Below are 24,312 nucleotides of genomic sequence, written 5' to 3'. Positions count from 1 at the left end.
AAAACATTCAAAAGAACGAGGGACACATTGACAAGTTTCTTTGTTTTTTTTCTCCTTTATTTTCTTTAAAAGCCATGGTGAAATCAAAAAGAAGAAGAAGAAAAAGAAAGGTATGTCTTTCAATCACTTGCTAAGATTTAGAGTGAATCTGTTCTGGAAGTTTTTATTTACACATACAAAAGGCCATGAAATTATTTCTTCTAAATGAGCAAAAACATCTAATTGTATCTTTTTTGTTCTCCTTAGAGAAAAAGAGTTTGATTAATGATGTAGGAAATTCAAATGCACACTGAGCGGCCAAAACATTAAAACCACTGTTAGGAAAAGAGAATAATTCAGATTTTTTTTGTTTTCTCTGTTGAAGATATTTTGTCTAGTTATTGCTCATAAAGTACTCACACCATACCATCTTCCTTTTAGGAAAATTGCCCAAGAACTATGACCCCAAAGTGACCCCTGACCCCGAGAGGTGGCTTCCTATGAAGGAGCGCTCCTACTACAGAGGGAAGAAGAAGGGCAAGAAGAAGGATCAAATAGGAAAAGGCACACAGGGAGCGACGGCAGGAGCTTCAGCAGAGCTGTGAGTAAACTCCGCAGTCACACGCACAACCAGCCGAGGCGCCTGGGTGCAATTTCCTGTAATTGTAAACCCAGTTATTAACGGCACTAATGGAGGAAAAGCAACTGAGATTGTTCTTTTGTTTTCATGCCAATGAACTCTGAAATCAGATCAGAGCCGCAGCTGCTTTGCGGGAGGAAGGGCTCATCTGTTGTTGAGAACAAAATTATTCTCAGTCTCTCCTAAAGGAGAAATCCATCTGCCACCATTCATCTGAACTACCGCAGCTCCAAAACAGAACAGGGGAGAGAACGACTCCATCTACAACAGATTTTTCTGCACTTTTACTTTGAAATTTCAATTGCTATTAACCAGCTACTTACAGCCCTTGAGCTTGAGTTTCCCTATTAGCAACTGAGCAGGTTACTCTTTGATGCCCTCCAGTTTCTCTTTTACAGAAGCTAAAATTATTTATTAATAATCCTAACAAAGTTTGTGCTGTTGTTGCACCACCCAAGGATGTCTGAAGATGCAGATGCAACTTATTGCTCTTATTTTGAAAGTTCAGTCGCCGTTAACCAGCTGGACTTGGACCCTAATGGCAGGCTGAGCAGGTCACTGTTGAAAGTCAGTTATTCAAACATGGATGATAAACTTATCAAACATCATGCTGCTACCTGAATTTATAAATGCATGAAAAGTGGAGGTGGTGGGAGACACTGTCCAACAAAAGCTTTGTTGCTAATCAAACGTTTATTTCACTCATCCACGTCACAGAAGGAAACTCAGATCCTGAATAAACAAACTCAGCGCTGTAATTTTCCGGCCCTTCTAACTGCACTGTGGCTCTTTTCTCTCTTCAGGGATGCCAGTAAGACTGCCAGCAGCCCCCCTACCTCACCGAGACCAGGGTCTGCATCCGGCTCTTCTACAGCCCCTGCCAGCGGCGTAGTTCCCCCACGACAGCAGAAACCGTCGTCCTCCGGCGCCACTCGCAAGAAAGCACCGCAAAAGAAGAAGAAAGGAGGCAAAGGAGGCTGGTAGACAGTGGGAAGCAATGTGAGGAAGAAGGCTGTTGGCATCTGAGCAGCAGAGAATTTAGAAGCTTTTTTTTTTCCTTCGTTTTTTTAAAATTCAGTTTTATTTTTTTTTTCTTTTATTTTTTCTGTTCAGGTCATTTGATCAAACCAAAATCCTCCCCGCTGCTCATCGACACCATGAATCTGACTTTTTTTTTTACAAAGTAAAGGAGAAAAAAAGAGTTGACGATTGAAAGGACAGTTCCACTGAAATTGACTTTTTGTTGCTCTGCAAAACCAGCGTTTGTTTTCACTGAATCAATAACACCACAGATATCCATATTCTCATTAAATGTCCATTGAATTGTCTTCTTGGCTGCATATTTCTACACCTTAACAGTTGCACTGTATTTAGCATTTTTCTTTATTTTTAGGCAAAAACAAATTCTGATCAATCAAAAATGAATTAAGTGTTTAAATCATGTATGCATTAAGGAGCTCAGTCATGTCTTTATTGCATTTTAAGCATTGTTAAGTACTCTTAAAACAGCGAGTATCCTTCATTAGAATTAGGGGGGTTATAAAACTGCTTTTGCAGAATAACTCAAAGTTCAGAATTTAGGGTAATGGTGCTTAAACCTGTTGAGTTTCAGTATTAGCGTGTCCAGCTCCACCTGACAGTTTCACCTTTCTTTAATATTTCAATGTATTTTCAGTTAGCTACAGTAAAGTAACATATTTATTTTTGAATTTGTCTGAATTCAAGCAAAAGGATTTTGATTCTGTCACATGCATGTGTTCAGAAAGACACTATTTTGGCCAAACAGGTTTCCATTTTGTTAAGTCTAAATAAAACTGAACAGCGATGCTCCTGCTGTGAGTTTTTTTCCTAGTATGGCTCATTTTGAGGCTTTGTGCATGAATGGAGATGTTTATAGAAGAGACTGGATGTATTTGTTGATGTTTACTGAAAGTTCTCTGCTGGTCTTCTTAAAGATGGGTTGCTGTTTAAATTTTATCCATCACTCCAAAGTTCTTACTCTCACACATTAGAAAAAAAAAAATTTCACCTTAGAAGCTTTTTTTCAGGGGCAAATTTTCCATGACAACATACCTCCTGGGGTCATTAGAGCATACACTGAACGTGTATGGAGAATAGTGGATGTGCTGGAAAAGAGGAAGACCACAGCTATCAATGTGAGATGGAGCCAAATGATCCAGATCATGATGAAGAAAAGATCATAACTTTGACATTTAAGACTAAATGTAGCTGAAATTAAATTATGCAATGCTTTAAAATGTCCTGTTAATGTAATTTTTTTTTTTTAATGGTTAACGCAGGTCATTTTTATAATTTAAGTAAAGGAAGTTAAACTGCCCCTTAAATTTTCTCATACTTAATAATCTCTCTGTTGCTCTGTGAGATATGAAGCCATCATGTGGTCACAGAGAAAAGTTACATGTGTAGCCATTTATTTAAAATCTCCAAAAATCCCTTTTTTGCTTATTATAGAAGGAACTTCTATTATACTGAAAATCAGATTACCGTGGTGTGCTTGTAATATTTTAATCCAGCATTTTTGAAAAAAAAAACAACAGAATAAACCTGGATTTCACTTGCTGTAGTAGCACATAATCAAAAGGTCACTGGTGCATCATTTCTAAGTGATTAACAGCAACAAATGTCAATTTACCAACCAGCTGGTTCACTTCCTGATGCTCTTGCCTGGACTCTGCCTCGCCTCTCTAACGTTGGTCCAAAACCACTAAATCTGAGCTGTCCCTCTGATAAGCTTCTGTCTAATCTTGTCCACCCTGGTTACTCCCAGTCTTATTTTCAGTTCTGCCATGTCCAGCTCACCCTCCTATCTTTTTGCCAGTACAATTCCATGCTGGTCCTATTCCTGCCTACCTACCTGTATGGCATGAGGTTGCCATAGCACTGCTTTACTCTTACAAAATGTCATAGTAAAGGAAATGTTAAGTTTGTCAAAATAAGCTGTTATTAAGAAAAACCCAGCCTCTCATTGTGCAAAGTCATCCCCTGGGCTAAGTTAGGGCCCAGTATGTTTGATGCACCTGCTTTAAATGGTTTTTACTGGGTACATCCTGCCACTACTGGGCGCTCTTGCTTGGTAATTTGCCATCAACGCACTACACCTGCTTTGACCACAGCTCACTTGTGGAGCAGCCAGCCTGAGTGAATCTCTGTGGGTTTTGGATGAAACGATGCCTCGTTTGCCGTGTGTTTACTCAGACTTCTTCTATGGCCCTCTGACTGAAGATGTGGAGGAGCTACTGGGGCGCTTCCAGCAGATAGACTCGGTCAGGTATGAGGATTTTTCAGCCCTCTGGAGGGAGATGGGCTTCTCTGATCTCTTCATTGGCACCATCAATGCGGGTGAACTGAAGCGGTTCTGCAGGGTGACTCTGGCCACAGCTGTAAAGTACTTCCTACCTCCATACAGCTACCAGATCCGAGTGGGGGGCTTGTACCTGATGTTTGGTTTCTACCACACGCAGCTCGCCGAACCACCTGTGATGATCCGGCTCGCTCTGAAGGACTGGACCCACGTGCAAGCCTTTCTCAAGGAATCTGTAGAATCCGGCCATCTTGATGTAGTTTATATCTACAAGAAGCTTGTGGCATCCAAAGCCATACACTACACGGCCATGCCGCATTTTCTGACCTTCCAGAAGCAGCAGAAGCCAAAGAAGGACCATGTGTGCCCTGAGTTTCTGAGCAGGACAACCGCGGTGCGTGAGCTCATCAGTGAAGACACCCTGGAAGAGATAGCCAACCTCCAGAGCCTGTACGAGAAGCTGAAGGAGACCACCAAGGATGTGGGTTCCCAGATCACCATGACCCACAGAGACTTCACCTCACGCCTGAGTGACTGCATGTCAGAGTTCATCACCTGGCAGAACAAAACTTTCACCTCACAGCTACTCAAAGACAAGAAGGAAAGAGATGAAGAGGAGGAGGAGGAAGAAGAAGAGGATGAAGAAGATGAGAAGGAGTCCTGCAGCAAAAGAGCGAGGCTTCTGTCCTCCATCAAGCAGAAGAGCTACAGCAATGTTCAGAAGGCGCCCAAGTCCAGGAGGCACCGGCAGGGTGAGCCAGTGGACTCGTCCAGTTTGGGGACTGAGCAGGTCCAGCGGGTCCCACAGAAAAAAAGACCACCTTCTCTCCGGGCCCGGACCTGGAAGAACCTCGGGGTGAAACAACAGGACAGCAACCTGCCACCCTGGCTCCTGAGTGCTCCTGAGCTGGAGGACGGGGTGCCAGTGAGGAGGACCAACCAGGCGGAGCCCTACAGGATGTGAAGGAGGAGGAGAGAAGATCATTAAAATAATTTAATCTACTATGTTTGTCACTGTTCAACTGGAATAAGTTAAGAAACTATAAATAAATGTTTTTGTTATAGCTAAAAAAAAAATCATAATTTGAAAGGCTTCAATATATCTAAAATAATTTTTCTATACATTTTCGAATCTAAAATTAGAAACCAGTTAACTGTGTTTTGCGTTAATTTCATGTTAAACTGTTGAAACTTTTATCATAGTTAAAATTAGGCTATAAGAATTGTAAAATGAAATAAATTTCATCTTATTTATTTGATTTAGCCTGTCTTTGTGTTACTAAGTGAGATTTATTTACATTTTTAAGAACCACATTGTAACCTTTTTGAGTTTGATTTAATATAAAGTCTGAATTACCTCTGGAGTTTTCTCCTTTGATTTGTATAACAAAAACAATATAAAATAAATTCTGAGAACACATCTAATGCCCTATCCATTTGCAAAAGAAGGGGGGGGGGACTAAGAGGTTTTTTTTTTTCATATATATTTAATTAAAATGTATGGATCCCAGTCTTTAAATCACAAAATGCTTAGATGTTAAATAAGAAGGGAAGCATTTTATGTATGCGCTGTTATTCATGTTAAACATGTAATTTCAGGGTTTTTTTTCTTGTGTATGAGTTCAGGTATCTCCACTGCAGGAATAGTAGTTCATTTTATTAATGACACTTGGGTTAAAGCCACCTAGCGGTCTGGATTCAACCCTTTTGTAGCCAATTTGATCCCCAGCTTGCTATCCCTTCTTCAACATTTTCACAATTTTTTTTATTCTTGAAAATAAATATTTACTTTTTCCAACATTAAAAATAAAGAAGGTGTGACATTGGGTAAAATTATAGTTAAACTAATATTAGCACTTAGCTCAAATAAGTGATCAATAAAATAACATGGAATAATGACAAAACAATGAAAAAATATGGGGTAAAAATAAAAATATATAAAACCATCAAATATCGCAAATTAAATAAAAATTATACTTTGACTAAGCATGATAATTAGAACAGTTACCGCTTCTTTTTTTACTGCAGTAATTGTTCTTAAAATGTAAACTTTATATTGGCTACTAGTAATTTATATATTTTAAATGCAAGTGTAATATACAGTAGTTGGACACCCTAGCGGTCAGAGTGCGAATAACAGCGTTAAAGAAATGGTTGCATTAAAACATTTCAAGATTATTTTCCGCCATCTGGCGGCCGGTCTCAGAACTGCATCAACACCTCCGCGCACTTTATCCGGAAATATCGTTTTGAGAAGTTCCTCCGGAGCTTCCGGTCTGTTAATCCACTTGTTGAGCAGAGGAGAGGGGCGGGGAACCGCTTACGGACTTACATTTTCACCAGAACTCCAATCATGTCGCAGGCAAACGGGTAAACGGCGCCCAGACAGAGCAGCAAAGCCGGCAGTTGAGCACCATGTTGAGTTTGAGCAGAGCTGGTATCGTCGGCGCCTCCGTTGCTGTGGCGGGAGGAGTCGCTTATCTTATCTGGAACTATGCGTCCTCCTCCGGGGAGGAGAAACCCGAAACACGCCTGGGAGAGGTCGGTGAACGTGACAGAGAGCAGAGGGAAGGAGAGAAGGATGAAATAAGAGAGGAAGAGACTCCGGTGATTAAAGCTCAGCAGCAGCAGACACAGTGTGCTGAGACCAGAACGGCCGTGGTTGACCCTGTAGCAGCTGCTGAAGTTCGGAACACATCACAGGTAACGTTCACCGGACACACCTGTGTGGAAATGTTCAGACTACTGCTCCTAAAACACTACATCTGTGCCTTCACCCCAGCTGCCCCCCCGGGTTTTACACTTAAGACGAGACGAAGAAGCGTTTCGGTAAAGTAACTTATTTTACATGTTGCGTAAAGTTGTACATATTTCAGCGGCAAATTCATAGGCACGTTCTTTGGGGTTCCCGCGTGGTGTTCTGGGAAATGTAGGCTGTTCCATTCAACTCAAAGGCGGTTTTCGGGACAGTTTAGTGAGGCAGCGGCTGGATTGATCCGCACATTTTATATATTCATTTATTTATTTTTTATTTACATCCCAAGTTATTAAATAAAATAATTAAATAAATACAAAAGTAAAATATTTTTTTCACTGAGTAAATGGACATTTTGAAATATCTAAAATAAAATATGGGATGTGTAAACCAAAAAAGAGATTTTTTTTTTCTTTTAGGTTATTATTATTATTAGTGCATATTACATTTTACTAACTAAACTAAAATAATGTCTGAGCTCGACCTACTGGACGGAAGTTTATTATAGTTAACTAAAAAAAAAATCTGTCTAATTATATTTAACGAATATAAAAATAATAAGAAAAAATTTTGAAAAACTACGTTTGTTTTTTTTTTTTTAAAAAAAGACCAATTAAATGTGCTAAGTTTTGTTATTTTGGTTAAGACTGGAGTCAACTGCTTTCAAAAAGTTCTGTGTTTATATTGTAACATCTAGTCACTTTCCTAAATCCTGCATCTGGCATGTACCCCAAATACAATAATACTTTAAAAAACTAAAACTCTGGCCCTGAAACTTACAAAAACTAAACTAAAACTAATCATTTTTCAGACAATAAAAATAAACTAAAATGAACAAACACACTCTGGAAATTAACTGAAACTAAACTGAAATAAAAACAAAAGTCAAAGTGAAACAAATATAAAAACTAATCAAGAAAATACAAAACTATGATAACTCGGCCTGGAACAAGTTAAGAGACACTATTTGGCATGATTATGAATAAAGAGTAAAAAGGACCTTCCTTCCAAGATTTAACATGAGAAACAGGAAAAACTGCTTATTTCTGCACAGTTCTACACTATGTCGTATATTAGACCTATTCACAGTATTTTTAAATACTAAACAAAATCTGAAACATTAAGACAGTTGTTTGGTATATATTATCAATATTAGCTGTTCCTAAATAATATTTTTCTAAAGAATTATATACATTTTGGCGTTTCTTTGAGATTGAGAAACTGTCTACAGTACTTCTAGCCTGAGATTTATTTTTATTTACTAACCTGCAATATCAGTTCTGTCAGCTAACATCTGATTTTCTTCTTAAGATAATAATTAAACATCTTTTTTTGACTTAAATAATTTTTTTAATTAAAACTCAATTTTTACATTTACATTTCCTGAACCAGTGACATCATAGAGGAAATAATCCTTTTTAATATTGGTGTGAATATCAGGCTCTGATCCAGTGTGGTCTGTGTTCCAGTCCCAGCCTGTGGAGTCAAAGGGAACACAGGTTCTCGTTCTGGGTCTCGATGGATCCGGAAAGACCAGCCTGCTGCAGTCTTTGTCCACCGGCCGCCTGGAGCAGGACATACAGCCGACACAGGGCTTCAACGCCGTCTCCATCAACAAAGATGACTGCTATATCGAGTTTCTGGAAAGTAAGCCTGAGCCCATCTTTAGTATGCTCTGTCTCATATGATCCAGTTGAAAATCACATATGTGTTGCTGTATAATGCATAAAATATAACAGAAATAAACACGGGAGTTGTATTTGAACAGTGTGTGTTGTCTCTCTCTTTTGACAGTTGGAGGTAAAGAGGATCTGCGGCCATATTGGCAGAAATATATCCCTAAAGCACTGCTGCTGGTATTTGTAGTTGACTCGTCCAACCCGCAGCTCTTTCCAGTGGCGAAGAAACACCTACACGAGCTGCTGGCCTCTCGTCCAAGCCTGCCTTTAATGGTGCTGGCCAACAAACAGGTGGGCGTGAAAGAAACAAGTTCGATTGATTTGTTTCAGACTTGCAACTGATGCAACTAAAGTAAACACAAAATAGAACTGGCTTTTAATGTGAAGAATTGCATTTATTTATTTATCTTGTAACATGTCAACAGCAGGAAACGACAAAATAGAGATTTTCAGATATCAAGATAAGCTGCAGCTGCCTGAAGTTTGGAGAAGGCTGCATTAGGCTTCGATGAACACACCTCATCACAGTCTTGTGATCACTCTCATTAAGCTCCTCTGTACGACATGTTCAGCTTTTTAATAAAAGGCATGTCTGTGCCACATAAACATTTTAACATGCACCAGTGATGTTACTGGTAGATGTGTGCTCCTTCCCTCTGCACGAGCTGTGGGTAGCGATCTAAAGGATAGAACACCTTGGCCAGGGTTCAAAGCGAGCTAAGTTGATCTAAAAATGTGATGTCAACAGACTCCATGCACCGATTAGCCATGAGAGCAACTTGCCCAGACGCTTGCAAAGAAAATCGTCTGGGCTTCTTTAAGTTGCTTGAAGACGTTTCACCTCTCATCCGAGAAGCTTCTTCTCTGATCCTTCTCTGAAGAAGCTTCTCGGATGAGAGGTGAAACGTCTTCAAGCAACTTAAAGAAGTCCAGACGCTTTTCTTTGCAAGCTCCTTTCACTACGATGACCTGGATGACTGAGAACCTTCACAGACAGGTGTTTTAAAACTGAATGATGTGGCAGTCTATCACTTGCATTTCCTTTTGACTTGTATCTGTTTGCATTTTCTGTCCATCTGAAAAGCACGTATGTCGATTTAGATGTCACAAAATAAAATCTGAAAGATGGCTTCCATCCTTTTCTCATTTTCATATTTTGGGTTAAAATCACTGAAGCAGCAAACCCTGCAAATTTTATTCTGCAGTAATTTGGTGGTGGATAAAATGTCAGCAAAGATTTCTCAGACATTACGCCCTTCAAATAAGTTCATCTTTATATTTTTTTTATATAATATAGGAGTATATCATCCTTATCTTACTTAATGCTCAATGTTTTTTTCTTTCTCCAGGACCTTCCAGGTTCCTGCGGCATCACTGACCTCCACGACGCTCTTTCTCTGTCCGAGCTCGGCGACCGGCGCTTGTTCCTCATTGCTACCCACGTGAAGGAGGGCGAGACGGAGCTGAGCTCTGGCGTGCAGGACGCTCAGGCCCTGATCTCCCAGTTGGTTTGTGACGGTTTATGAAACGCACTGTTAACTCCTGTCACTTAATCACATTCAGTGAGCTCTTTGCACTTTTTTAACTTTACTGTTTTCACTACGTTTGTAGGCTAAACCTCTGGTATTTATTTCTGTTGGTATTTCACATTTGTGAGGAGAAAAAACCCCTCACTGTTTGTTGGCCTGTTAAATTTTTTTTATTGATTTGTGTCAAACTGGGAGAACACAAAACCATTATCTCTATTTTTGTCCCAGCAGGTGATGTGTGGAGCCACAAATGTTAACATTTACAAGACTGTTACTGTGTTTTAAATCTTTAATTCCTTCTAATGTTGTTTGGAGCTGCAGTTGCAGTAGTTTTCAAATCGATCTTAATGATTTAAATGTGTCAGCGTATTTCATACTTGCATACAAATCTCAAGCTGCTTAAATTCGTCATATCAGCTGAGACAAGTGGCCCAAACTAACTTTTACTGACTGAGATCTCAAATTAAAACATAAAATTTTGTGCTTTTGGACTGTACACCACCACAGTGAACATCAAGTCCAGACTTTCAGTATTAATTCGTGGGTTTTAATAGAAGTGCTGCATTAACTGTTGAGGAATTACAGCCATTTTTATACACACCCCTCCTCCTCCATACATTTCTCTACCCATTATTCTGTTAGTTAGTCTTGGTTTAATCTGTTCAAACGTATATATATTTATATGATTTTTGACAAAGTATGATCGGGCTTTCCTGGATTGTACACTAACAGTGATTTGCCCACCTCCCTGAGAGCAGTCTTGACTGGTTAGATAGTAATGCTGTTTCGTAACCATGGAAAGAACTCTGGGATCATTCTCACTGATTTTTCCTCCCCGGTCTTCCAGGCCTTTAGGTTTTGCTGAGCTGGCCGATACCGCATTATTGATTTGGCCTCTCCTCAAGTGTTTGCTGTCTCTCTGATAGGCTTAGTTTGGTTTTCAGATCAATGAAGACCTTCTCCGCTTTAATCGACACTTCTTTGGACCTCATATTGAGAAATCCAGTGAACGGCTATCAGATGCAAGTTTAACACTTGGAAGCAACTTCAAATCTTTTATCTGCTTTCTATTGAAAAACAAGCAGGGAATTGTTCATCAACTGTCCAATTACTTTTGAGACTGGACTGTGTATTAAAAGGCTGTAATTCCTAAACAGTTGACATTTTTTGTTGAAGCCCTTAAATTTAAGATAAAAGTCTGTTCTTCAAACACATCTGGACTGTTCGATTTAAAATCCTCTGTGGTGGTGTATGGGAAAAGGCAAAATTACAACAACAAAAAATTCATGAAAGGTTTAACTGTTAAAATGGTAGAAAGTGACACCTTTTTGCCATGTGGGGCCGCTAAAGTGCAAACTTTGACTCTGTTCTGCCGTTAATATCAAAATCTTGAAACATTTAAGCATAACGGAAAAAAACAAAAAGACATGGCTCTTTGCTGCAATACTGCTGCTTTATTTTGAGTTTATTATCGCTCAGGAGTGTTACAGCTTTAAAAACACACGTATGTAACACGTTCATTGTTACCTTATTCATTGTGTGTCGTCTTAATGCTTTAAAAGGGAGTTTGGTTTTTTATCTTAAGAACTGAATAAAACTTTTTTTTTGTCAATGTTTGTTTAAAACTCTGAACTGTCAGATAAAAACAAAGCACATCACTGAAGTGCGAAACTCCTTCATATGTAACACTTTGGTGATTTAAAAGAGCGCATTACTTTTTGTTTTTTGTGACTCCTATTTTTCCAAAACCAAAACATGCATTTTACAGTAATGTGTAAACAGTTTGATGATGATTTCACATTTAAATAAACAGTTTCCACTGAATTATTCTTTTGCATTAAATCTTTAGTGTTTTGAACCACTGACCTTTCACATAGTTTTGTTTACAACAGCACAGCTCTGTGTCGTTGCTCATGTGAGCACAAAGCCTCATCACAAACATAGCGCTTGACATTTAGTCACTTCACACCATTGGAGCACATTTATATTTTGAATCGAGCTCTCCAGAATGCCACAGCAACAGTAGGCCTCCCAACTGACCTAGAAGTGTCCACTTTCCTTATAACGTTCAGCTTCTGAAGTCTTGAGTGGGCCGGATGGTTGAGTTAACCACACAGACTCCAGTTTCAGGGCGTCCTCAGGTGTGGAGCTGGTTGCTAAGGACTCCTGCTGTGGCTATGGAGAGAGTAATGTGACATCAAGCTGACGCATCCAGCTCACAGCAGCCGCAAGGGGAGATGGTGTCTGGAAAACAAGGTAAATTTATCACTTCATACATGCAAAATAGTCATCAAATATTGGGGGGTAGCCTTAACTCATTTTTTGCTTTTGTTTTTTATTCTTGCAGCTGTTCAGTCCACATTTGGTCCATCACAGAGGTGAAATGGTTTTGATCTTTATGCCTTTCTCAGAAAGTTAATCATTCTCAATAGATTTGGTGTGTTTGTGTAAAATATTGACCACTTTAAGGAGATATTGTGCGTTGCAACATTCCTACCAACAGTCTGCCCCAGGGCAGCTGTGGCTACAACTGTAGCTTGCCTCCACCAGTGTGTGAATGGGTGGATGACTGGGTGTGTAAAGCGCTTTGGGGTCCCTAGGGGGGGACTAGTAAAAGCGCTATACAAATACAGGCCATTTAACTATAAACTCAGGAATAAACAGCTGAAACAGCATTTTCTTGCTCAAGAGTTTTCCACCATATCGGGTGTAACAAAATGTAGGTTGTGAGGGGGAAAAAATATCCCCCGATAGGTTGGCGAAGGGAAATCGGTCGCAGAGACGATACTTTTCCAAAAAAAAAAATCTCTTTGTAATTGCATTGGTTGCTTGCAGATTGCTGCAGTTGCCTATAATTTTCATAGAAGATACCAACTTGTCTGCAAACTGAGCAGTGGCACAACTTTACTGCAAAATAAAAGTTAGTTTTTTATGAAGTAGAAAGGTCTCTGTTTCCAGTTTCTGTGGTGTATCACTAACACTCTGAGAGTAGTTGCAGGTAAAGTTGGTGTGTTCCATACAAACTGTGGGCGACTGCTAAAATGTTACTCGTGGACCAGTCAAGGCCTGTGTAGTTGGGGCCTTATTCTAAACATGGCGAGTGCTCATGTGAGTACAAAACCTCAATAGTAGCTAACAGTTTTAAAAAAACTCAGTGTTGAGAATAAAAAAGCTTAAGGCAGGAATGAAGTTAAAAGTAATAAAAAGTCTGGAAGAAACATTTAGCTTCAAGTCTGGCAAAGAAATTTGAAACTTAAATGTCAGCAATAAACGGTTAAAACACCAAAACTCTTAACAGGTTAGATAAAATCATGATAAAACCATCTAATTAACATAAAGTCATTAAGAAAGAATAGAAACATTAAGCTAAAAGTCAGGATTAAACCATTTAAAGGAGCTAAAAGTGTAACCAGCTGAAACAAACATAATGAATAAATGGGGGAAATAATTTGCCTACAGTTTTAGATTAAGGTTTTGATGCTAATAGTGATGCAAGCTTAAAACCAACACCTGAAAATTCAAAGCTATGTTGTAAAAATCCATGTTTTATATAATCAGTAACCTCTAGTATGGAGTATTTTTGGAACATTGCAGATATTAAAGGGGTTAAATGGAGGTGGTGGTGCAAAATAGGAAACCACTGTCATGAAAATGAATGACTCACGGTCAAACTCTGGCATTCGCGTCTTTGCTTTTTGATTGGTGGTAAAGATTTAAAGTTGAAACAGAGATTTAAAAAAAATGAGCGAGACTGTTTGGGAGCCAAAATATGGAAAACCCTAAACAGAGAAGGGAAACTCGCTGAGCGATTGCACAGCCCCGCTTTGGGCCCACAGTCCCTGAAATACACTCGTATTTATTGCTAGTTTTTGCTGTTTTGTGAATGCTGTGTCGTTTGACAGAATCTTGGAGTTGGCTCAACACAAAACCTCAAAAACAGTCTGGGCCACGACTCCTTGGTGAGTAGCTGACTCACACGAGCATCTTCCCCTTGATTAAAACCGAATTCTTTCTGCACACAGACTTTTTGTAACGCCACAATGGCCGCTATTCATCACACGTCTGTTTTTAAAGCCCTAAACATTTTGAGCATACTTAGTTCTCTTCCAGCTGTTACATCATTTGAAAATTGACTTAAAACTGACTCCCAAGAATTCAGGAGCCTATGTGGTCAGTGTTTCCTTCTTTTGAGTGCAATTTCTCCAAAGTGCATAATTAAAGACAGATGTCTGGCACCCACCGAATGTGTGTTTAAAAGAGAAAAACAATAGAGAAATGAGAAGAATTTATGGTTTGTTGATTGAATGGATCTTTTTTTTTTTCTTTGGGAAAATATTTATTCTGCCTCTGCACAAAGATGCTTATCATCACAGCTCCTTTTTGGAAACCTTTCCATTGATCAGTGAGAAGCTGAGCTGGGGCAACCAGGAGCCTGTATGGCCCATCTCCGCTTCAGCGCTCGGAGCCGCTCCAAGTGCAAGAATCCAATACCTATCCAGGCACAAAAGAGATTTCTCAGCAAGGGAGGACGACCGGAGGTAACTGTAGCCCGGCTGTTCCTCCAACATTATTGATGACTCTATCAAAAAGACATGAGAGGGAGGGCTGTTTGTGATCAGAGCAGTGTACACAAGCTTTTTATGTTGTGATGCATCAACATATTTGTGTGGAAATCTTCGCAGAGCTCTTTAGCACAGAGTAAAGTGATGTTCGGGACTGATGCCAGGTGATCACCCTCGAGAGCTGTCAGGCTCGATTAGTGCTAGCTACAGGTCCACAGCTCTTCTGTTTGTTGTTTCTCCTGCATCAGCTGTCGGATGAGAGGAGCAACGATGTTCAGTGTAACTCAATCAGAAACCCACGCGCAGGAAATGCAGCTCACTGAACTGCAGTAATAATTCACTGTAACGGAAGATGACACTGATCACCTGCTGGTTTGGTGCAGACCATCAGCTATAGAGGAGCTTGATTCACGATGCTCACTGCATACATACTGATCCTTTTTTCCCTGCCTCTGATTTGCTGTAAGCTACATCAGTTAAATGTATTTACAGGGCTATTGTATCTGATAATTAGCCTCAATGCCTAATTTAATGAGAGTGCAGGCAAGATGTCTAGTCCGCTTTGTTCATTTCTAATCTGATTATTTGGCTCTGTGGTCAAGGTTTCTTTATCAATAGTGTCACGTTAATTATTTTACTTGGCAGCTGGAACTTTTGAATTTTTCAGGCCAATTAGGTGTGCAGCTAATAATTATTATTTATTATTATTATAATCACTATTTGACTTGATGATCCCTAAATCCAGACAGATGATGTCAGTGTTAATATAAAGCAAAGAAAATCAACAAATCCATATATTTGAGAAGCTTTTTTGGCATCTGTAAAGAAAAACAGCCTAAAAAGATGATCGGTAATCACTGAAAATCTTTTCAGATGTCTTAGAAAATTAATATGTTAACATGTAAAATTATTAATCAAAGGTACGTTCTGTAATTACCCTTTAATTAAATGTTTCACCACAAGGGGGCAGTGTTGAAATGTGCAGCTTCTTTTTGCTCGCCCTCAGTTTTTTGCCTTTTCTGGGTCACCATTTAAGTTAAGATACCTTTGTGAAAAAAGACTACATTACTTACATACACCATCTTGTGGTATAAATTGGTATTGCACAAAAATACAGTCCAGCCTCATTTCAACTTCAGCAAACGTCTCTCCAGCATAATACATAATACATAGACACTATGGACATGAAGTCATAGCAGTTGGTTCTTCACATTATAGTGACAACTATAACTATTTTAAGCTCAGGAATTTACAATAGTTACCTTTAACAATTAAATATTTTCTGATTTCTGCTTTTTAAGAGAAAATTGCTCAAATTTGAACTGTTGTGTGGATAAATTGTTTGTGGTGGCAATTTTGTACTTTTTACTCGGCTTTTTTAGTTTAGAGGAGTGGATCGTTAGTTCAAGATAACAGCATTAACAACAAAAGAGTAAGATTTTGTATTTTTTATTGCTAGTGTCAACAAATGCCATGGAAAGTCCAAAACCAATTTGTTAATCTTTCTATGTGCCATTCGTCTTTTTTATTGATATAAAAAGTTTGATCAGATTTTTTTCCTCGTTATTTGAATCAGGAAGGATTCTGCATCGGTGACACACCGTCGAGGAGCAAAACAATGCGAAGCGAGCATTTAACCTCGAGTGTCACTCCGCAGTCTCGGCTGCGTAATGAAATTTAAATGTTTTTCCGGCTGCATTTTCCACTCATTCCCCCGTCATCAGCTGAACACTGACACTTAACCATTGTTCTGAATTGCCCCTTCATCATCATCCCCTCCTCCTACTTTCTTCTTTCTGGCTCAAGACAATGTTTTGTTCCAGACACACAACACAGCACATAATGGGCGCGCTAATGGCTTCCATTTTCCTGCAGGAAGGAGGAGGAGGCGACGGCGAGCCTCTTCAGGAAGACCCAGCGACCTTCCTCCAAGACGTCCCAGTACGAAAACACCCTGCGTTTGTCGACACCCAGAACCAGGACTCGAAGCTCCCAGGATGCAGGGTAAAAGCCTCAGTGCATGCTAAACTTAATCCATGTGTGTTCATGTTACATGCAAACATATTATCTTTGCACCTGAAGAGCCCTGCACAATAAGCATCTTCTACTTCTACTTCTCTATTTCAATGTGAACCATTTCCAAATGATCTGTCTGAAACAGCTGTTACATGTAGCCTACATGTCAATCAGTGACACTCAAGGGATACTATTTCCTCTGACGTCTAGGCATAAGAAGCATCAAACCCGTGCTTGGTTTAAATGTTTTTATGCAACACAAGATGGGATGAAAACGTTTTTTGTTTCTGGTCATAAAAAATGAAAACACAAAACCTTCTCCTTCACGGTTGTCTCCTTGGAGGCTATCGCCAGATCGTCCTGTTTCAGGAATACCAGGTCCATCACAGGTGACGCCTCGCACCCCACCCACCACCAGTTTCACCTGTTTGACCCTTTGCCCTTTGGTCAGTGCCTCAGGGCAGTCAGGTCCCACACCTCCAGACTCACAGCACCTTCTTCCCCTGAGCCATTTAGACTGTTAACAAACACTATCTCCCCACAAACCACCACTGCCCACCCACCTCACCAATCTGAGCCACGGTCTGAGTAACTCTCATCACTCATGTCACTCACATACAGACTCCATTCAGACCAAGTCTTTTCTTTGCACTACCTCCAAGCACTTTGCTCTCCAATGTGTGTCTTTCCATTGTTTTGTATATATTCCTCCAGTTTATATGTATTCCTCTAGACTGTATGTATCTCTTCTGTTTGCTATTTTTTTCCTGATGTTTTTACTATTTATAAAAAAAATTTTACGCCTGCACAGTTGGCGTGGAGCACCCATAATTTCATTTTACATGTAGAATGGCAATAAAGGGCTATTCTATTCTACTCTATTCTATTCTTGATCTCCCCTCAAGTGCTTCAAACAGTTTGAAGGTGTTTGAAGGTCCCTGGTGTTTTTGCGTCATCTGCAACATCAAATTAGCACAGAGGGCAAACATCAACCACTGTATCAAACACAATGAGCGACCATGATCAACTTTCCCAGTCATGGTTTAAGTCCCAGACTATAAGGAAAAATGCCACAAAGATCACCACTGATAATGTTTTTAGTCTAGGACTAGGCTTAATCCTAGTCTGGGAAACAAACACCATAATTTTTCTTTTCAGAGATTAACAGAGAGCTAGATGTCCGATTGCAACTCCCAGGTATTTAACCTCCAGTGAGGTAGACATCTTTGCACATGACGACCCTCAGGACCACCTCGAAGGTGATAACCCCACCACAGGTTAAATACCAAGACTCAGAGATGAAACATTAAAAAAAAAACATTTTCTCCCCAAATCGTTTAGGCTATAACATCCTGATGAGTCTGAGAGAAGACATTCAACAAAAAATGGCCGTAACTGCGCACAGCACTGTTAAAATATCTTTCCTTGGTCGCCACTGGAAGCTGTCCAGAGATGCTCAAGGAGAGGGCCTCAAAGGGGCAGCAGACAAGCTGAAAGATTTTCTTTTTGCGGAGGGAGTCTTTCTTTGCCTGTTATATGAGGCATGCTGCTGTTTTAGAGATTAACATGATCAGTAATACAATTTATCATATATCACACAATTAAGGACCTACCGTCTACCAGTTTTCCAGATGTGAGGTGTCTTAACATGGAGCTTACTTACCGTAGATTAGTCCTGCATTGATGCAAATAAAATTTTGTTGCCATACTTTGGCAACTCTGAGCTTTTTAAGACTAAACAATAAATCAATTGTGTAGTAAGAAGTTTATAAATAAATGCATTTTCATTAAGTAAAAGCTTATGTGACTCAGTTTGGTTTGGTGGATTTGAAATTTTACATGGTATATTTATATATTTCCCCCATTTGCCATTATGTCAAACTGCTCGTTACTGCTTCAGCGTTGAGAAGTATATAAGCAGCAGCCAGACAAACTCTTTGAGCTGTCTGTTTTAAACGATATTTCCACGGCCCCCCATCACATGTCAAACTCCACAGCCTTTATTCGTCCTGCGGGAGCTCACATGCAAACCAAAGTCTCAAGTTTAATTCCAGCAGAATGTAACATATCATAAAATTAAATCTGAGAAGGCCGAGCAGATCATCAGGCCCAACACTGTGCAGTGTGAGGAAGCCAGCGTTCGTAAATCTGTTATTTCAGTGACAGACTGTGGGAGAGCGAGGAGACGAGACAATAGAGTTTATTGTCCAAGGCTCAGCACCTCTGGGACCCTCGTAGACTGCCGCGGAAGTCTTTTTATAAATCCCGAGCCCAGCGGCAGCAGCTGAACATGTAGTTGGATGGAGTGAGATGCATCCCAGGTTTTGTTTGTTTGTTTTTTTCAAATCAGTACAAGTTGATGTCTGCATTTTTTAGGCTACAAATATCACAGTGATTGCTGTTTTAATGTCCTGTATAAGAAGTAACAATTGCCAGACTCTCATCTTTTTGCTCTAAGAGATACAGACGGATAAATGAGTGAGACAAAACAAAGCAGATAAAAATCAAACCCAAAAAGGAGATCCTGAAGAAAAAAAGCGCAGAGTAAGCCAAAATGATTTGGGAGCATTTCTGGATCTGATCCTGTAGTGAAGATAAGCTGAACTACTGAGGCAATAATTATACATAAATGGAAGCACACAAAGACTGAATAATAACAAGCAAACTGGACACACGATCAGGCAATAAACTACCCAAAAAAGCTTAAATGTTGTAAATATTCTTTTTTTTTTTTTTGACATTTTTCCTTTATTAGGCTGTGACAGAGTTTTGTTGTACTTACATATCGCACATCTTAGTCACTTTCCCAGTAAGGTTTACTCATTTAGCTTTGTCTGTTTGTTTTCTAGCTTTTGGCCTTATCCGTGCCTTCAATGGGAATGAAAGTTTCACCATACCATAGTGTTTAGAATACTTATCAGCTTATCTTTAACATGTATTTGCATATTTTTTGAAGCTGCGTGGCAGAGAGCTGCTGGTACTGACAAGAATAATAAAGATTTTGAGGATTATTTGAGGAACACGATTGTGCGAGGCCTAATGTAAGAAGAATGTGAGAATTACGAAGCCCAGCATTATCAGGGGTTTATTTCTCGCGGTATAAGATGCCGTCTGCTTGTCCCACAGGCCTCCTCACACGCCTCAGTGTGAAAAAAACTGTCCTGTGTGGCACACCGATCTCAGGGTGAAAAGTGCCGTGATCACACCTCGACTGCTGCAGCTTTCCAAACCCAAACTCGCACATCCGGACTTCCAGAGGAGCAGGGAGGTAAGAGGAGCAGAGCAGATCATTTCAGAAACAAATCCGTGCAAACATCCATGCTCTTTCAGTTTGGTGCCTCATGGCTTCATGTGTAATCACAGGGAGGCTTAATCACACACTCTTTTGTGAAATATGCTTTCAATATTTTATTGGCATAGATTCAGCGTGAAAATTGTTGGGTTTTTTTGGTGGTGAAAGAATTTGTTTAATGGGGTTTACACTGCATTGAATTAGCTGTAATAGGAAAAAAAGAAATAAAAGCCACATATTTGTAGCTTAAAAGATAAAATCTTTTTAGGTTCGGGTAATTAGGAACTTTTCTTCCACGTAATCGTTAGCAGCCACTTTGATCTAAACTAAATGTTTTAAACCTCGGGCTCTTAAATTTTTTGCACCTAAATGTGAAGTGGTCGAGCAGATTTATAAACAAATCAGCCTTCCTCTGTCTCTGCAGGGATGTGTTGTGAAAGTAGAAACTAATACCTTCTGTTCGTCTGCAGAGCGTCGCTTCCATCGTCTCTCTCTCATCCAGAAAAGCTCGCATCTCGCAGAGACTCGTCCAGCTGTCGCTGCCCAGACTGAAGGAGAGCAACATCTGCTGCACACTTGGACGTCCAGAGGAATCCATCCGGACTGTAAGTGCTCTCACTAACACAGCATCACCCCATGTCACTGTACTACTTTTAGTCTAGCATGCAGACTCCAAGAACAAGAAGTGTGTTCTTATTTTATCATTTCTTCATCCTCTTGGAGGCCACTTAAAAGAGCCGGTGTTGCTGGTGGCCTTATTTTACACTTTTGCAACATCTGAAATTTCCCCAGCAAACCCTCACATACTCTCAGTTACAGAAAGTATAACACCAACATTAGTCTAACCCCAAGTTTATGATGCCAAATAAATACCATCAGGAGGCTCAAAGACCAGTAATGTGCGGCTTTTAAGGAACACTAGAAAAGTCTTTCAGCAAAGCATAAATTAAAACTGTTTGTTAGGGTTGTGTATTCAACATCACACTGTCAATTCAAATATTTTCCAGCTGTGTGAACCAGTTGTTTTACATCATAAAAACCTTGTTTTAATGAACTGTGACACTTTCCAATAATTATAATCAGGCAAATGAATATTTAATGTCGTTCTGCCGGTGGAGAAATTCTGGTACTTGTTGTTTTGCAGGATGCCTTTTATGTTTTGATGAAGGTCATAAAAATGCAGCATAATTACCAGCTTTTACCACTAGAGTTTAAATTTTTATTGCTCACTTATTCTTTTTTTCCAAGTGGCTGTGATTAATGGAATTTAATGTCTGAATCTCAATAATAAGGTTTCAAGAGCAGCGAGGAGAGCCACAGCGAGCGCTCGCATTGAGATGCTGGCAGAACCAAAGCAGCTTTCCAAGGACTACATCCCACCACGAGACCCAGAGTGGAGCCGGAAAAACGCCCAGTCCATCTGAGTGCGCGTCGCCATCGAGTCGGTGTTTCACCAGACTGAACTCTTTGTGTTTTCCACCCCAGACTAAAGCAGAAACATTTAAAGGTCAAAATTCAGATCCTGTATTCGTGTTTCTGTGCTTTATTTACATTCACAGCCTCTTTAATGGTAATTATGACAGTTATTTCGAGCGAGTTATCACAGCTTGTGAACAGAAAAAGTAGTACCAAGAATGAACCCTCGACTTACTGTGAAATTAATGACGAGCCAGAGAGATCCAACAGGGAAACACTGGAGTGACTGTCTCTGTGTAGCTCTGTCATCATCATCATCAGCATGTCTATGAAATCTTAAATGAGTTAGCGTTGGACTGGATATGGCTGACATGATATATTGCTGGTTTAAATCTCTGATGCCTTGGCAGATTGAGGGAGTAATGTTAAGAATAAAAACATGTCTGTGGCTCTCTCTGTCTACAGTCTGCAGCTTTTGTCTGAGCCTTGGCACGATACTGCGATCCACGTGGTTTTTGCCTTTGCAGCCGAGCAGGCTTCTGCATTTTATTACAACCATGTGTGTATGAATCTATAAACACTCTCAGAGTCATGTCACAAATCTCTGGATTTTTTTTTTCAGGGTAAAGTAGAAGCTATTCAGAAGCTGCTCCTATGTCAAAGGTCATGACTTTGACATAGGGTGCCGGGACATCATCATGAAAATCCTGCTGTTATCTCATTTACAGCACTGGCTGCTGTAACTAAGCGCTTTGTAAAAAATTGCTCATCCATTATTCTAGAGTGAACCTACAACCCACTGTGAGGCTAATCAGGGATTAGCCGGCTGCAATCACGACATCCAACCGTGAGGTGTAAAGAAGGCAGAGGAGGTGGCGAGGATGGAGGCAAAGCAAAGCAAATAATAAAAAGTAGAAATCCTGTTAGCTGAGAAAACGTTCTCAGAGGTGGGAATTTGACTGAGATGCAAGAGGAGTCAAAAAATTGTTTAGTTTCTCCATTTATGCTTTGCATTTAACATGCTTTTAAACAGTTCCCCCTTAATTTACCTTAAACATTTATTCATGAGAGTAAAGCAAAAAATAAGAATTTCCACCTCTGCAACTGTTTACATTGTTGTTTAGATCCACATCTGTCCTGATATGACCTTTGACATTTCAGATACAAAAAGGACTTGCTTTATTATCTTGTCATATTAGACACCCAAAGACAGTTTTTGGGATCGTGCTGAAAAATGAAGCTGTAGTCAATCGGATGCTTTCCAGACGATATTGCACGGTGGATTAGAATACGGTGATAATTTCCCGCATTTACAATTCAATCGCTTTTGACATGAATCCCAACACCACTGGCTGAAATGCAGCCCAAACCACAATAGAGCCACCACCATGTTTTACAAATGGCTGTAGAGACTCACTGTTGTACCTCTCCTCCTGACCTCCTCCGTGCAAGGAAATACTGCTGATGATTTAAATCAAAAACTTTTAATCTGGACTCCATGAGTCCTGATTTCATTCCAGCTCTTGTGTAATTTGGCAAAAACCTTTTCTCCCTGTTTCCCTCCCATAAGGATGTCTTCTTTCAGGCTTTAACCCTCACCCTGAAACTATTTCTGCTGAGGCTTCAGTGAACAGTAGATGAATCAACTGAAGGATCCCAGGACTGACCTGAAAATGGGTGGAAAAAAACAGCAAAAGCCAGAGAAAAAAACTTTCTGAAAAAGTAGCAGCGAAAGCTTCAGTAAAAAGACTGCAACTGGCTGAGGCGGGTACATTTTGCTCTCCTGAGTTGAACTATCATGCGAGTTGTACCGTGATTCCAGGTTAACAATAGTGTGCTCAAAGTAGCAAGTGTAAATATGCAAATCTTTGAGACTAAACAAGAAATATTGATAGCACGTCAGGTCCTGAAGGGTGTGAGCATTTCTTTACTCCTCTTTTTTTTACAGCTTATAAACGGAGCCGTTTTAAATAAAATGATGAGTCCATTTATTTTATGTCCACGCCCACGTTTGTTTTGCCGCCGGGACTTTGTTTCTGTGTCTTTGCTGTCTTTGCGTTTCACTTCACTTTTATCTCTCACATGTGTGTTTTGCCAGCAGCCTGACACAGGATGTTTTGCTGCTGTATGGCGAGTCCACACCTTCTGCTAAATACAGGAAGCAGTTAAAGTGAGATGTTCTTAGGGTGATGATGCAGTCACTCGTGGCACAATGTTCATGTTATAAAACCGTCCTGTTTTAGACCCGAGTTTAAAACTAATATTTACCAGTCCGGTTATGAAGATCCTTCAGAATTACCACAGATAAATCGTAGTATTTAAGAATTCATTTATCTCTTTCATTCCTGTTTGCATGGCATTGCTCTGCAAACAACTGTGTCAGGGTGGAGTTACAGGGACTTTCTACAAACAAAATCCCTTTGGTAAATATTTCCCAGAGCAGTGAGAACCTGGCAACCACAGCAGCAGCTCTGCCTGCTGCTTCTGTGGTTTTGAACTAATACATCTGCTGGACTTCAGTCTGCAAACTCTGTTAATCAACCACCATTTATATGCATATAAGTTGAGGTAAAAGCAGAACTTCTATATGAGTTCACTTTGGGTTATTTCTTTTGAGTAAATGTTCCAGAACTGGACAAAACAGAAAAGTGAAAAATGGTCAGGAGGAGGAAAGGATGCCAGAGTGTAAATCCCAAGTGCCTGAACGTGTGTCATAAGTCCAAGGAGGTTCAAATTTTAGTTTGGAAAGCGGGTTAGAGGTCTGTCTGCGGGCCTATAAGTGTCTACACAGGATTGTGTACTTCCTTTAATATCCCCAAGCAGATCAGAGGTGGTTTGCCGTTAGTGTAGATGTCTTTTTGCAATCATGTAACATTGGTCAGCACTCCAAAATGCATTTTAAATATCTGTACTCAGTGTTGTTGTTGTTTTTTAGCTTTATAGCCATTTAATAGGACAAATCTTTACAAATATAAGTGCTGATCTCTCTGTGATGTGTTGACTTTTAATATGTGGGTGAAATTTCTGAGTAAGGGAGTGGTGCTGGACTTATTAGAAAATGAGGAGTGTTCTTTCAGAAAGAACTTTGCTATTAATAGCGCATAAACTAGTAAAATAGTCTC

The 24,312-nt window shown here is 39.8% G+C and overlaps 4 protein-coding genes across 6 annotated transcripts in view; all 4 read left to right on the top strand.

The window, feature by feature from the left end:
* The window catches only part of srp72 (signal recognition particle 72), a 9,001-nt gene extending 6,554 nt beyond the window's left edge, over nucleotides 1-2,447 (top strand). The window contains exons 17-19 of the mRNA XM_014334135.2: nucleotides 73-110; nucleotides 421-580; nucleotides 1,423-2,447. Coding sequence (XP_014189621.1) covers nucleotides 73-110; nucleotides 421-580; nucleotides 1,423-1,603 — 379 coding nt within the window. The 3' untranslated portion in view covers nucleotides 1,604-2,447. The remainder of the gene's footprint in view (nucleotides 1-72; nucleotides 111-420; nucleotides 581-1,422) is intronic.
* A 110-nt stretch (nucleotides 2,448-2,557) lies between these two features.
* LOC102291100 (snRNA-activating protein complex subunit 1-like) lies at nucleotides 2,558-5,365 on the top strand. The gene has a single exon (XM_005924107.3). The coding sequence runs from the start codon at nucleotides 3,808-3,810 to the stop codon at nucleotides 4,903-4,905; it is 1,098 nt and encodes a 365-aa protein (XP_005924169.1). The 5' UTR covers nucleotides 2,558-3,807; the 3' UTR covers nucleotides 4,906-5,365.
* An 844-nt stretch (nucleotides 5,366-6,209) lies between these two features.
* On the top strand, nucleotides 6,210-11,681 carry arl9 (ADP-ribosylation factor-like 9). Its single transcript, XM_005924064.3, has 4 exons — nucleotides 6,210-6,644; nucleotides 8,166-8,343; nucleotides 8,491-8,666; nucleotides 9,725-11,681. The coding sequence occupies exons 1-4, from the start codon at nucleotides 6,357-6,359 to the stop codon at nucleotides 9,899-9,901; spliced, it is 819 nt and encodes a 272-aa protein (XP_005924126.1). The 5' UTR covers nucleotides 6,210-6,356; the 3' UTR covers nucleotides 9,902-11,681.
* Nucleotides 11,682-11,877: 196 nt separating this feature from the next.
* LOC102303321 (theg spermatid protein like) lies at nucleotides 11,878-24,291 on the top strand. Of its 3 annotated transcripts, XM_005924061.2 has the most exons (8): nucleotides 11,878-12,160; nucleotides 12,252-12,282; nucleotides 13,807-13,863; nucleotides 14,308-14,442; nucleotides 16,342-16,470; nucleotides 19,609-19,750; nucleotides 20,245-20,379; nucleotides 21,067-24,291. In XM_005924061.2, the coding sequence occupies exons 1-8, from the start codon at nucleotides 12,142-12,144 to the stop codon at nucleotides 21,196-21,198; spliced, it is 780 nt and encodes a 259-aa protein (XP_005924123.1). In that variant the 5' UTR covers nucleotides 11,878-12,141; the 3' UTR covers nucleotides 21,199-24,291. The 3 variants fall into 3 exon arrangements, with proteins under 3 accessions (XP_005924123.1, XP_005924125.1, XP_042077672.1); XM_005924063.2 differs by lacking the exon at nucleotides 14,308-14,442; XM_042221738.1 differs by having other exon boundaries at nucleotides 11,878-14,442.
* Nucleotides 24,292-24,312: the final 21 nt, after the last annotated feature.

Source organism: Haplochromis burtoni, unplaced genomic scaffold (assembly GCF_018398535.1).
Source record: "Haplochromis burtoni strain Fernald_Lab_line unplaced genomic scaffold, NCSU_Asbu1 Contig_73, whole genome shotgun sequence".
Taxonomy (NCBI): Eukaryota; Metazoa; Chordata; class Actinopteri; order Cichliformes; family Cichlidae; genus Haplochromis; species Haplochromis burtoni.
This window is presented reverse-complemented; position numbering and strand designations above follow the sequence as displayed.

What these genes read in the sequence shown, in the direction of transcription:
- LOC102303321 (XM_042221738.1), top strand. Translation starts at nt 14,180, where the DNA reads ATGAGAAGAATTTATGGTTTGTTGATTGAATGGATCTTTTTTTTTTTC. An exon ending in CGAAGCTCCCAGGATGCAGG is followed by an intron (nt 16,471 to 19,608) that starts GTAAAAGCCTCA and finishes CTTGTCCCACAG; the next exon opens with GCCTCCTCACACGCCTCAGT. An exon ending in CAGAGGAATCCATCCGGACT is followed by an intron (nt 20,380 to 21,066) that starts GTAAGTGCTCTC and finishes CTCAATAATAAG; the next exon opens with GTTTCAAGAGCAGCGAGGAG.
- arl9 (XM_005924064.3), top strand. Translation starts at nt 6,357, where the DNA reads ATGTTGAGTTTGAGCAGAGCTGGTATCGTCGGCGCCTCCGTTGCTGTG. An exon ending in CTATATCGAGTTTCTGGAAA is followed by an intron (nt 8,344 to 8,490) that starts GTAAGCCTGAGC and finishes CTCTTTTGACAG; the next exon opens with TTGGAGGTAAAGAGGATCTG. An exon ending in TGGTGCTGGCCAACAAACAG is followed by an intron (nt 8,667 to 9,724) that starts GTGGGCGTGAAA and finishes TTCTTTCTCCAG; the next exon opens with GACCTTCCAGGTTCCTGCGG.
- LOC102291100 (XM_005924107.3), top strand. Translation starts at nt 3,808, where the DNA reads ATGCCTCGTTTGCCGTGTGTTTACTCAGACTTCTTCTATGGCCCTCTG.